Source organism: Nannobrachium achirus (genome assembly GCF_963921795.1).
Source record: "Nannobrachium achirus genome assembly, chromosome: 15".
Lineage (NCBI taxonomy): Eukaryota > Metazoa > Chordata > Actinopteri > Myctophiformes > Myctophidae > Nannobrachium > Nannobrachium achirus.
This window is the reverse complement of record NC_137822.1, coordinates 13,918,126-13,932,137: the sequence shown is the minus strand read 5'-3', so window position 1 is coordinate 13,932,137 and position 14,012 is coordinate 13,918,126. Positions and strand designations below refer to the sequence as shown.

General features: G+C 44.2%; 1 protein-coding gene across 1 annotated transcript in view; it reads left to right on the top strand.

Moving 5' to 3' along the window:
* The window catches only part of pappaa (pregnancy-associated plasma protein A, pappalysin 1a), a gene marked incomplete at both ends in the record, with an annotated part of 282,732 nt that overhangs the window by 209,371 nt on the left and 59,349 nt on the right, over nt 1–14,012 (top strand). The window contains 2 exon segments of the mRNA XM_080743260.1: nt 700–847; nt 2,162–2,277. Of these exon segments, the coding sequence (XP_080599386.1) occupies nt 700–847; nt 2,162–2,277 (264 nt within the window).

Genomic DNA, 14,012 nt, shown 5'->3' with positions numbered 1-14,012 from the left:
CTCTCTCTCTCTCCCTCTCTCTCTCCCTCCCTAACCCTACTCAATTAGATGCCATGCTAATTGGATTGCTATTGATTTCCAGAATAGTGCGGCCCGCCACAGACCTTTTGAAATGTATACACCTTTTAATCCGTCGTGCCTCGCGGGCCCAAGTAGACGCACAAGCCTGATAACTGTTGTATTGTGTGTGTGTGTGTGTGTGTGTGTGTGTGCGTGTGTGTGCGTGTGCGTGTGTGTGCGTGTGTGTGTGTGTGTGTGTGTGTGTGTCCGTCCGTCCGCAACGGGATTTCAACTCCTCTATGTCCTTGGCCTTGCGTGTGTATGTGTGCGTGCGTGCGTGTTAGTAATAGACATTGCGAGGACAATTTTCCTTGGTCCTCAAGAGAAATGGTTTGTTTTATGATTGAAAATAGACTTTTAGTATTATAGGCTTTAGAATTGTTAAAAAGATTTAAGTCGGGTCTTACAGGGTTCGTTTCAGGAGTTGGACTCAGTTATATCAGATATATATCTGATTTATGCTTTGAGTTGTCATGGACCGAAACTATAAAATGATCTAAAAAGTATCGTCCTAAAATGCCGATGGCCTCACAAATATACAGTAATAATGCTGTGTATGTGTGTGTGTGTGTGTGCGTGTGCGTGTGCGTGTGCGTGTGCGTGCCTGTGCGTGCCTGTGCATGCTCGTGCTGCTTTCAGGGTGCGGCGTCCAACGTGATCCGCTGCCGGAAGGACGGGAACTGGACGGGTTCGTTCCGCTTGTGTCCGCAGGCCAAGGGTCAATGTTCCCTACCTCAGAACCTCCACTACAGCCTCCAGTACACCTGCAGGAGAGGACACGCCATAGGTCTGTACTCCTATCTATACATTAATACAGGGAGGGGTCTTCAACAGGGGGGGTCCGGGACCCCCCCTAGGGGGTCCGGGACCCCCCCTAGGGGGTCCTCAGAGTTACTACAGGGTGGCCGCCGAATGTTCGACGTCATTTCCCGTTGCATTGTGGGAATTGCAGTCCTCGCATTACTCACGGGTGCATATCGTCGTTGTCGGTTGGAAACCTTGTATGTCCAAAAGCATTCATTTTGTATTTATCATTTAAAAAATGAACTAAACTAGTGAAAACAGACAATCTACTGTGTGCTTTTAGATCTGCTGTTTTCACTAGTTTTGTGTGACAGTCTTGTATGATGAAGCAGGGCTGTACTCTACGAAAAAAACATACACATTTGAAACTTGGAGATATGAGGTTTCTGCCCGACAGTGACGATATATTGGTTCAGTTTATTGTTTTGTTTTTTTTTAGCTCGAAAATATGACTTAATCCGTTATTTTAAGAAGGTGACGATATCAGGAAATTGGGTAAAATCTGGTCGACACAAATGGAATCAGATTTTTTGACTCTCTTCCCGGTTTCTTCAGGCCAGCGACCCCAGACTTGTTAAATTCACCTTAGATATTAGAAAAGGAAAATCAAAGAGGGATCAAACGCGACTGATCAGGCCAAATGATACATCATGCTTCCAGAAGGACTTTGATGTGGGCATCGTTTGTGTACACGGATAACACTTCTGCTTCTTGATGATGTCATCATCTCTCTCTCTCTCTCTCTCTCTGTCTCTGTCTCTCTCTGTCTCTCTCTCTCTCTCTCTCTGTCTCTCTCTCTCTCCCTCTCTCAGACACACACACGCACGCACGCACGCACGCACGCACGCACGCGCGCACGCACACGCGCACACACACACACGCACACACGCACGCACACACACACACACACACACACACACACACACACACACACACACACACACACACACACACACACCTGCATGCACACATGCACAGGCAGTGGCGTAAAGTAACTACGTACATTTACTTAAGTACAATCTTTTGGTTTTTGTACTTCACTCGTGTATTTCCAATTTTCAGTACTTTTACATAAAAAACATCAATTTTAATCCACTTTAGCCCCATCGTGATGCGTTGTGAGCTTGTAGATCTGCTATTTTCAAACATTTTGTACTTTTACTTTGTACTTTAAGTATACTTTGATGCCAATACTTTCGTACTTTTAATCAATTACCTTTTTATATATTCCGGACTTTTACTTATAACAGATCATGTCCACATTACAGTGAGTACGTCTCTCCTCCACTGTGCACAGGTGAGGACTGTGAGCTGACATGCAGGGAGAGTAACAACGACGTGGTGATCCTGCCTAGCAACATGACAGCAGACAACGTACTGAAGGAGCACTGGCTCGACCCTCCCAAAGTCAAGGTAGGCGTGTGTGTGTGTGTGCGTGTGTGCGTGCGTGCGTGCGTGCGTGCGTGTGTGTGTGTACTTATTCCTATACTTGTGAGAGCCATGAAAGCAGTGTTTCTCAAACTTTCAAATTTCAAGCAGTGTACAAATGTACACTGACGGGTTCATTTGGTTCCAGTTTGTCAGGGTCTATTTAGACCCCTCTAAAGGAACCCACAGAGTCCCCGGAATCCACTTTGAGAACCACTGGTGTAAAGAGACTAAGTACATATATTATTTAAGGGATATTTCACTTTCAAAAAACCTTTTGCTCGTTTTATCATCTAATCAGGCTTTTGTGGACACCCTGGACAGATTTTAAGTTGCTTGATTCAGTATTTACAGTAGGTATTTGATATTCATTTTATCAGACACTCCCCCTTCCTATACAAACCCTTTGCAACTTCTAACTCCATATTAACCGTGATAGATTAATCGAAAACACCCAAAAGCGTGAAATATCCCTCCTCAAGTACTGTACTTTATTTGTGTGTTGAGTTATTTGTACTTTACTTGAGTATTTCCAGTTTCCAATAATGTTACTTTTACTTACTGGTCCTCCCGTACCAGAGTCTTAAAATGAAGTAAAGATTCTGGTTGTGGTTAGGATAAGACCTAACTGAAACCTCTTATCTCCAAGTTTTGTGGGGTTTTTTTTTTTTGTTTTTCTTTTGTATTAACTCTCCTGCTTGATCATAATTACAGTGTTACACAAAAGTATCAAGAATAGCAAAAGTTGCAAAAGTTACAAGCTCAAAAGTTGTCAAAACATGTTGCTTTACGGCACATTACAAGCTTGTAGATCTGCTACTTTTGCTATCTTTCAGTTACCAGACAGACGACTTTGAGGTCAGGTTTTTAGAGTTCGGGGTGGTGGTGGTGTGCATCCAAAATATCCTCAGAAGTATAGTAACACAAAAGTGTGTGTGTGCGTGCGTGTCAACTTGTGTCTCACTCACACATCTGACGGAGGCACTTCCCAGCGTTGGTCAGTCCACAGCCTTCCTGTCAGGAATGTGACACATGGAGTCCATATCCTGGCTGGCAAGCCATGCCAGCTTCTGCTCAGCGTTGACGCTCTGCAGGGCGCACAGCACATTTCATATTGTTGATCTGTCTGTCTGTGTGTGCGTGCCTGCGTGCGTGCGTGCGTGCGTGCATTTTACAGTATGGGTTGCAACATAAAGTATGCACCGTATGTACTGTATGTCATCCATCCATCCATCTTCAAAGGCTTATCCGGAATCGGGTCGCGGGGGTAACAGTCTTTCCAGTCTTGCCCTTTCTAGAGCAACATCATTAGGGTGAATCCAACATATTCATAGAAAAGACAATGTATGTCAAACAAGTCTATGAAGCCATCTAGGAAATCTAGGAAAAAGTTTAATCTGCAAGTTACACAAAGTCAGATTCAGATTCACTTTATTTGTCACTTAGATGCATTGGGTACATACATGTGAAAATTCATACAATAATGTAGTGCGGCGGGGGGGGGGGGGGGGTCCCTAGCTTCAACTCTCCCTCAGCTGAAGGGGTCCTTGGCCTGAAAACGCGATCAAACGCGACTGATCAGGCCAAATGATACATCATGCTTCCAGAAGGACTTTGATGTGGGCATGGTTTGTGTACACGGATAACCAGCTTCTGCTCAGGAAATCTAGGAAATCTTGGAAAAAAGTTTAATCTGCAAGTTACACAAAGTCAGATTCAGATTCACTTTATTTGTCACTTAGATGCATTGAGTACATACATGTGAAAATTCATACAATAATGTAGTGCGGGGGGGTCCCTAGCTTCATCTCTCTCCCTCAGCTGAAGGGGTCCTTGGCCTGAAAAGGGCAGAAGGTCCCTGCCATAGAGCCTCTAGAGGTCGCAGCCTTAACACTGCTGACGTGGTTCCATCATCATCATCACATCAGACATTGATTTCACCTTATCCAACCTGCCAGGTTCTGTCACGTATCTGGGAAACTGCCACCAGCAGCGCCGTCACTTCTCCATAAGCTCCCTGTATCCCCTGTCCCCGCCGACGCCGTCCCCAGGGTTGCCATGTCTGCTCGCTATGAGCCCTCTTTGGACCTTTTTTCTGTAAAGTTGCTCTTGAATAGTGGTAGTTTGCAGGTTGATTTTGCAGGTTGTTTTTTGCTTGTTGCACTTAAAGTGTAGTTGCTTATTCAGGCTTGCTTACAGAACAAAAAAAGTCAAATCAATATATATAATCAAATATTTTCATGTCATGGAACCCCTCCCAAATTTGTCCCTAATCCCCCATCTGAAAATATGTTGTGCCAGGGAGAGTCCCGTACCAGATTTGTGTTAGAATGTTTCAAAAAAATATTCCACATTTTATTTCAAGATTATTATTATTATTACCCTTATTATTATTAAATTAGCTTGTGTGGCCTATTATACTAGTCGCTTCTTTTTTGGGGCTTGTTTTCCTTTAGACCAGGTTGCTTATTTCTCTCGAGAAAATCTGGCAACGCCGATAGCCTGCGCATCTCGCATTACTGTCGAGTATGGAAGTCCTATCGCTTTACAAGCAATCCATTACAAACACTACTGGTTTCACTTTCATCTTCCAGCTGACCCATCATCATCATCATCATCATCATCATCATCATCATCATCCCCCGTCATCATGCTCTCCCAAAGAACGCGCACCACAAAAAAAAAGAAAAAAAGAAAAAAGATGGCCGCCGCTGAGTCGGCACAATCAAGGGAACAAAAACAAAACAAAAAGCAGGGGGAAGAACAAATAGGCCTACTGTGAGAAATGCAATGTGTTCTTTTTCCCCCTTCATTTGTGGATTGTCTCTTTCTCTTGTTACCAAAGAGAGAAAAAAAACTACCATTTTGTACACACACACACACACACGCCCGCACGCATACACACACACACACACACACACACACACACACACACACACACACACACACACACACACACACACACACACACACACACACACACACACACACACACACACACACACACACTGCCCCCCTCCCCAACCCCTTCTTATTTTTTCCCTACTAAAAGCACTTTCAAAATACTTTCGACCGCAATGAACAATTAAAGATGCAATCCATAATATCCTGCCCAGGCCAGGATCTCCTGCCAGGGGAGACCAACATTTCTATAGCGCTCTGCCAAGAGAGAGGTAGCCCAGCTGGCCTGGCTGGAAAGTAACTAAGTACATTTATTTCCAACACTTTTACTTCTACTCCACTCTACATCTCAGATCCAAATACTGTACTTTTACTCTGCTACTTTATTTTGAAAGCTTTGGTTACTACTTACTAGTTACTTTGCGGATATAAATTAAAATATTATAAATCAAACTTACATTAACCACTTTAGCCCTATTTTTGCGACCATCAGGTCGCAGTTACTATCAAAACCTCCACCGGCTGTCTGTCAGTCTGTCACATGTCACCCGTCACACTTTTGACCCTACTCATATCTCCGCCACCGTTGCCCCAAGCCTTGACAAACTTTGAAGACACACTCCTTGGCTGCCAAACCACAACCACAACCAACACTCATTTCTCACATGGCCCTCTTCTAGCGCCACCATGAGGCAGAGTCTTGCAAAACTCATTGGCCAAGGGTCCAACTCCGACATACATACTATACTGTACATTTCCACACACACGCACGCATACAGGTGTGTGCCATGGTATGGTCATGACTGATATTCATCAAAACTCCCACACTATGAACTACAATGTAACTCCTATTTCACCTGCAGAGAACATGCAGCGTTCAGTCAAGGGGATGTGTTTTAGTGGCATTTCTAATAAACGTACAATGAAGAAGTATCTTCATTGTAAAACAATGTGCAGTAGGCCTACACATTTCACTGCCCCTGTTAAATGAACGTTGAAGACTGTATACTAACATCAGCATAGTCTTTTCTCTGCTGGGAGTGTTAGTCATTTTAACCTCCCCCATTTAGGACAGAATATTATTTTCTTGACATTATTGTCGCTGTCGGGTGGAAACCTTGTATGTCCAAAACAATTACTTTTAAAGAGGTGGTGCCATAGTTTTGTTCTTTTTCTGTTTTTCGTGTGTCTATGAGGTTGACAGTGCTTCATTAGACCCCCTGGTGTGATTGAGCAATTATGTATTCCCTTCATATTTTGTATTTCTTACTGGAGGCTGACACCTTGTGGGTCAAAAGTGCCGATTCAAAAACAGTGATTAAATGACATCATATAATCATCCCCTCCACTTTTACCATTCACACAACACTGTGGGTGTGGCCAACTTCAGCTGGGTCATCACCCACCTGAACAACCAGGCATACTTAATGAACTGGTGGGTGTGGCCACATAAAAACCTAATTTTAACCTTTTCTGTACACTCTTTTGAAAGAAATCCTCCTCCTAGTATAATCATAATACCTGATAATCATGTTTTAAGGGGGAAATAAATCATGGCACTGCATCTTTAAGGAAGAGTTTCAATGGATCGAGTGTAGTTATTATTTAGTCACAAGCTCATAATACAACACATTTTTCATTGGTTAAATATTTATAATAATAACTATATAAAAAAGATCTTCCAAAAGTATCAAAAATAGCTGACCTACACGCCCACAACGCATTGCGATATATATACCCGCAAAAGGTAAAAAAAATATGGAGTTAAGAAGTTTCAGTTTTTAAGCGTGACAGCGACAATATACAAAGGTTTTCTGGCGGACGGCAAATGACATCATGTATCTTAACAGCAGACTCCGCCTCCTAAAAGCAGACTCCTCCTCCTATCCCTGAATGCCCTCTCCTCTCCAGTTGTACTTTATGCTGAGTCGGAGGCTTTACCTTAACCCGTTTAGGCTTAGAATTATGTTATCATTTAACTATTGAAAAAATAGCAGCTATACATGCTCACAGCCGCGCTGCGAGCTTGATCTGCTATTATTGAAAAGTCGTCAAAATGTGGGCAAATCTTTGAATATATGTATTTTTTAAAGCAAACATTTGTAACTCAAATTTTGCTTCTGAGGTGTCCCTGGAATTAAATATTTTGAGATGGGGGTCCGTGGCCAAATACATATAATTTCGGGGGTCCTTGACATGAAAAGGTTTGAGAACCACTGACACATAGAAAGAAAGGTAGGTTTTTCAGAAACGCAGCGCGTCACTGAGTGCCGCGCTGTCAGCTTGTATATCTGCTATTTTTCAATAGTTAAAGCATAAAATAATGGTTATAGTGTTATTGCGTAATAATGCGTGCCCGGCCTACGTGGGTTAATCAGTAATGGTGATGTATGGTCCCTTATGGTCGCCGTCGTATTTGGGCTCCTGGTGTGACCCACTTACACTACACTGGCTTTAACCCATTTAGGATTATTGACTGCTTTAACTATTGAAAAATAGCAGATATACAAGCTCACAGCGCGGCACCGAGTGCCGCGCTGCGAGCTTGTAGATCTGCTATTTTTGAAAAAAGTTGTGAAAATGTGTGCAAATCTTTGAATATATGTATTTTCAAAGCAAACACTTGTAACTCTAATTTTGCTTCTGGGTGGTCCCTGGAATTAAATATTTTGAGATTGGGGTCCGTGGCCAAATAAATATCAGTTTGGGGGTCCTTCACATGAAAAGGTTTGAGAACCACTGACATGGTAGTCTCTCAAGAACAGACTAACTGAGCTCCAGTTAAGTGAAAAGGACCTTTTCTTTGACGATGGCTAGCCAGATTGCTGACATAGAAACATAGGTTTTTCAAAAAATCTTAGAGGGATTCAAAAGACACTTATAGAATCGGGTCAAAATTCTAATTTTCACGATTTTTCAAGAATAGCAGATCTACAAGCTCGCAGCGCGGCACTCGGTGCCGCGCTGTGAGCTTGTAGATCTGCTATTTTTCAATAGTTAAAAGCATAAAATAATGAAACACAAAATGTGTACCCGTTCTAAATGGGTTAACTCTCTTTCCCTGCTACTCTCTATGTATGTCCTCTACACAGTACTGGAATGGAACCAAGTAGCCTACATTCACTCCTGAACTGTACAGGAGTATAGTTTTGAGGCATTTCGTTTTTTTACTTTACACGAGTATTTAACATTTTTTTATCATATCTCGTTGCTAGAAACGTCCTATATCCATATTATAACTTTTGAATATTTGTACTTTGTACTTAGATATAGATGCTATTTTTGAAAAAAAAATCGTGCAAATCTTTGAATACTGTATATAATTTTTAAAGCAAACCTTTGTAACTCAAATATTTGCCTCTGAGGGCCCCTGGAACAACTGAGATGGGGGTCCGCGGCCAAATACATGTCATTTTGGGGGTCCTTGACATGAAAAGGTTTGAGCTTGTAGATCTGCTAGTTTTTTTTTATACTGTAGATACCAGCCGCACAAATATGGGCTGACTTCCTTTATATAGATAGGCATTCCCTTATGAAGTCCTGTTAGATATGGGCTTAATATTGATGGCATCAGGGATGCCATACATGGGCATAAAAGGATTCTGTGGAATACCCTTATATGGACTTTTACATAGGTGATGTCACCTGTGATGTCACATGTGATGTCACAGTGATGTGTCAAGGGAACCAACCCATAGGCCGTAAAAATGTGTACACACACACGGAGACAAGCTGTGACATTTCTCATGGTAAACTGCGACCTTCGGTCGCAATAATAAATGAATTGCATAAAAATGAATTGTATTATATAAAAGCTTGTAGATCTGCTATTGTCAAACATTTTGTACGTTTACTTTTGGTACTTCAAGTATATTTTAATGCCAATACTTTTCATACTTTTACTCAAGTACATTTTGAATTCCGGACTTTTACCTGTAACGGGAGTATTCCTACGTACATTGCAGTATTGATACTTTTACTTGGGTAAAGAATTTGAGTACCTTTTTTCCACCACTGCACACACCCACACACACACCTCCCTGACATCCATCCTCCGGGTCACCCCGCCCCCCCCCCCCACACACCCCCACCCCCTCCCCCACCCCCACACTTTATCAGCAAAATTACCTCTCCTGTCGCACTCGGCGCTCGCGGAATTAGTCATTTTCTATATGACTAATACGTATTAGGGACACGACCTCCTCCTCGGCGGCTGTGTTTGGGAGCGGAGACGGGGAGGGGGGAACTATTTTTATGTGCTATATCACCCCCCCCCCCACACACACACACACACACACATACTCACACCCGTTTTCCCCCAAGGTGTGTGTGTGTGAGGATCCCGTAACATAGAGAGAGAGAGAGAGGGAGAGAGGGAGAGAGGGAGAGAGGGAGAGGTGAGGCCAGGACCAACCAACGCACGGATGATTTACGGCCATCGCCGCCAGGGGAGAGAGAGAGAGAGGGGGGAGGGGGGAGTGGGGGGGGGATGACATCATCCTTGCGGAGTGAGAGGGAGAGGAGGAGGGTGAAAGTATAGCGGCTACAACTTTCATCCCGGAGAGAAGCATGCTTTATATCCTCTGTTACTACGGGCACGCACGCACGCACGCACGCACGCACGCACGCACACACACACACACACACACACACACACACACACACACACACACACACACACACACACACACACACACACACACACACACACACACACACACACACACACAGGGGTGTAAAGTAACTAAGTGCATTTACTTAAGTACAATATTGAGGAATTTTATTTGAGTTTTTTTCCAATATTGTACAGTGAGCGCACGTGTGTGTGTGTGTTATTGGGACATGAGGAGGGGTGTGTGTGTGTGTGTGGTGGGGGGTGGGGCTTTTAAGCCGTGACATCATTTTGTAGGCAGAGGAGAACTCTGCCCCCCAGAGCATTTTCTGTCCCTCGCTATTTCGACAGATCCGAGACAAAAATAACGACTAAAGTATAATTCTGACACTTTCCTTTCAACAAAGAGAAGAAAAATGTGTAAATAGTAAAAATAGTAAAAAGATTCACGGAAACTGGGGGCAGAAATTCTCCTCTGCCTACAAAATGATGTCATACTTAACAGCCCCGGGAAATAGACCCTTTCCGAGGACAACCGGTTCTTTGCTGCGCATGGCACTTTAGTTGCATTGATTTTGATTATTATTTCGAAACAGTATTAAACAGTATTAAACCACACTACAAACTCACAATGTGTCGCATCGCGAGCTTGTAGATAGGCTTCAAATGGCCGAAATGCAAATATAGTTGATATTTGCATTTCGGCCATTTGAAGCCTATCGTGGGGAAATTGGCACATCTGGATGCGCCAAAATGTGTTACGTCGAGACGTTATTAGTTACGTCACGAACGTCACTCGACGTCCATTGAACCCTATTGTATACCCCCGCTCTTATGCTCGTGCATATATTGTCCCCCCCCCGCCCCCCCCCCCCCCCCCCCCCCCCCCCCCGGCTGCTGTTCCAGCTTTGGCCCCAGTAGGGAGGCTGCTTCAATATTTACAAGCCGTTCTGGGGGCTTGATACGGACTGTAGCGTAAACTAGTCCCTCCTCCCCCCCACCACCCACCCCCGTGGAACTCTGGGAAACGTAGTATTGTTATGAAGAAACTGTTCCTTGTGTGCGCAGTTCCCAGTTGTCCTCAGATGCTCTGTTGTTCTTTCTCTCTCTCTCTCTCTCTCTCTCTCTCTCTCTCTCTCTCTCCCCCCCCCCTTCACACACACACACACACCCCCCCCACATCCCCCACCACTGCCCCCCCCCATCTTTCTCTTTTTTACATTGATTTGCTGACGGCACTGAAATGAAAAATACCTTAGTTTGCAAGCAGTGAAAAGAGAAGCGCACGTCAACTTGTGTGTGTGTGTGTGTGTGTGTGCGCGCGTGCGTGCGTGCGTGCGTGTGTGCGTGCGTGCGTGTGTGTGTGTGTGTGTGCGCGCGCGCGCACGAGCGCACGTGTGTGTGTTATTGGGACATGAGGAGGGGTGTGTGTGTGTGGTGGGGGGTGGGGGTGGGAAATAGACCCTCTCCGAGGTCAACCGGTTCTTTGCTGCGCATGGCATTTTTGGTCATGCACACTTTACAGCTTACGATGTCTGGGGACAAACCTTATTCCCACTAAACAGAAGAAAAAAGAAAAAAGAAATAAAACACAAGAAAAATGTCACGAGCGTTCTCATAAACAGCTTATATCAGCTCATATTCTTTTATGTGTGTTTGTTTTTTATGCGTCTTCCACCTAGTTAGTACACCATCTGGTATCTTTAATCGCTTAAGTTAGGTAAGAGTTGGACCTGAATTAGAAACCTAAAGTGACTTAAGTCATTGGTTCTCAAAGTGGGGTCTGGCTGGGCACCCCCAGGGGTCCTTGAGGGAGTTCCCGGGTGACCCCATGCTAAATGGTACTTAGGAACCAAATGGACCCTTAAGAGTATGTAACTCAGAGAGTGTACGCTAACGGGTCCATTTGGTTCCAAAATGTTGTACACTCTGAGTTAAATTAAAGTTATACCATGTAACTTTTTTTATAAAACAAATCTTAAAATTGTCCTAACTGTTAAATTGCTAAAGTTTTAGAACACCCACTCCGTTATTTTCAGCTTCTAAAGCCTTCTCTTTATATGTTTTCTGTGATCCTCGCCGGGGTCCGGTTTTCGCGGAAAGATTACGCCATCATACACTACCGGCCAATCACAGCGAGGGTTATACACTGCCGGCCAATCACAGCGCATCTTGCTGACTTCTCAGGAAGTAGCTTGCCTCAACAAAACAACAGCATATACTCGGGTGAAGGAGTCCGTTTCTCCGGAATGCCTGAACGCACAGGAACCAGGGACCCCTCTAAAGATAGATCTCGGCGAGGTGGAGGCAGACGCGGGGGTGTGAGGCCCAGTCCGCGGCGAAAAACGGCCGAAAGACGCGGACGCGACCGTGGTTTGCTATAGAGCTACTGACCACTAGTTGAGCAACTTACACAGTATAGCTTTAACGTTGATTTTACAATATAAATGCCTGTCAAACCGGGGGTCCTTGAAATTAAAATGGGCGAGAATAACTGCTAGAACACTAAAAATCTTCTCTAATGTGGGTCCCTGGCATATATTTTCAATTGGGGGTCCGCGGGGCTAATAAGTGTCAATTTGGAGGTCCTTGACATGAAAAAGTTTGAGAACCACTGACTTAATATGTGATTGTTTGAGTGATATTTTGAATTGATGAATTGATTCCAAATATCATGGAAGTACTCTGCGGCACCCCCCTGCACCCTCTGATAAAACGCCACCCTAAATTAAGCACATTGAGCCAGAGGCAGCCTCCTTTTTTAGGAATGTTCACTATGATGACCGGCCCAAAATAGGGAGGGACACCAAGGTGAACGTGGTTAATGTACTGTGGCGGTGTTACATTTGCACGTATGTACGCAGGGGCCCCGGGTACAAGGATTCACTGCGGGGCCCCTGTGCTTTAACTATTGAAAAATAGCAGATCTACAAGCTCACAGCGCGGCACCGAGTGCCGCGCTGCGAGCTTGTAGATCTGCTATTTTTGAAAAATCATGAAAATCGTTTTTGGAAAAACCTATGTTTCTATGTCAGTGGAGCTCAAGCCTTTTCATGTGAAGGACCCCCAAAATGATATGTATTTGGGCCACGGAACCCCATCTCAAAATATTTAGTTCCAGGGACCCCCCAGAAGCAAAATCTGAGTTACAAATGTTCGCTTAAAAAATACATATATTCAAGGATTTGCACACATTTTCACGACTTTTCAAAAATAGGCATTCGGCTCCTCTCTAGAGCGACTCCACAATAAGCAAGGTTAATACTCACAAAACTAAAATGCAGAAGGATGGCGGTGTAGTGCGCTCACACAGAGTCCAAAACTGTTACTTTTGAAGAACAGGCAAAAGTATAGTCTGCGATGCGTTCCGAGCTTGCGGATCTGCTACTTTTGACGCTTTCGTGTGATGATCAAGTCGTTAATTTACAAAAAAAAAACAGAAAAACACACAAAACGCTAGAATATGGAGATATGGAGGTCCTGGGTTCGATTCCCACCGGGGGACGCTGTGGGCAATGTGGGCGTGTTCCCTCCTCTGCGTCATCAGAACCCACACCCTATAGGTGGTGTTGGCGATAGGGCCTTTCTGTGTGGAGTTTGCATGTTCTCCCCGTGTCTCCTAGGGTAGATACCCTCACAAAAACATGCAGTAATCCTGGTCTCTATAATGCCTCCCCCTGGCCAGCCGGGGCGCCTGATGGAGGGGAAAGGAACTGGTTGGAATAACGTGTTCCTTCCACGTGCTACGTCCAAACCGGGGAAATCCCCACTGTCAGGTGAAAAGAAACAACTTGGACTCCTCATGCATAGAAGGAAGCATGAGGTCAGTCCGTTGTCTCCCCTATTACATAGGCAATTGGCACTGGATGGAAATGGGTTACAAAATTGTGGGATAAAAATTAAAAGAAAAAAAAAGTATATATGGAGATAAGTGGTTTCTGCCCGACAATATATTATGCAAATACAGAGTACGAGCACCCCCACCACCCCCACCACCCCCAAAACACCAATGTTTTCCATTGCATCTCAATGAAGAGAAGCAGTGGGGGAACAGAACCAGATTCCACACATTCTGCAAAGATATTTGAGAACAACTTTCTCTCTCTCTCTCTCTCTCTCTCTCTCTCTCTCTCTCTCTCTCTCTCTCTCTCTCTCTCTCTCTCTCTCTCCCTCTTGTTTTCCTGGTTCTCTCTCAGCTATATCTGTC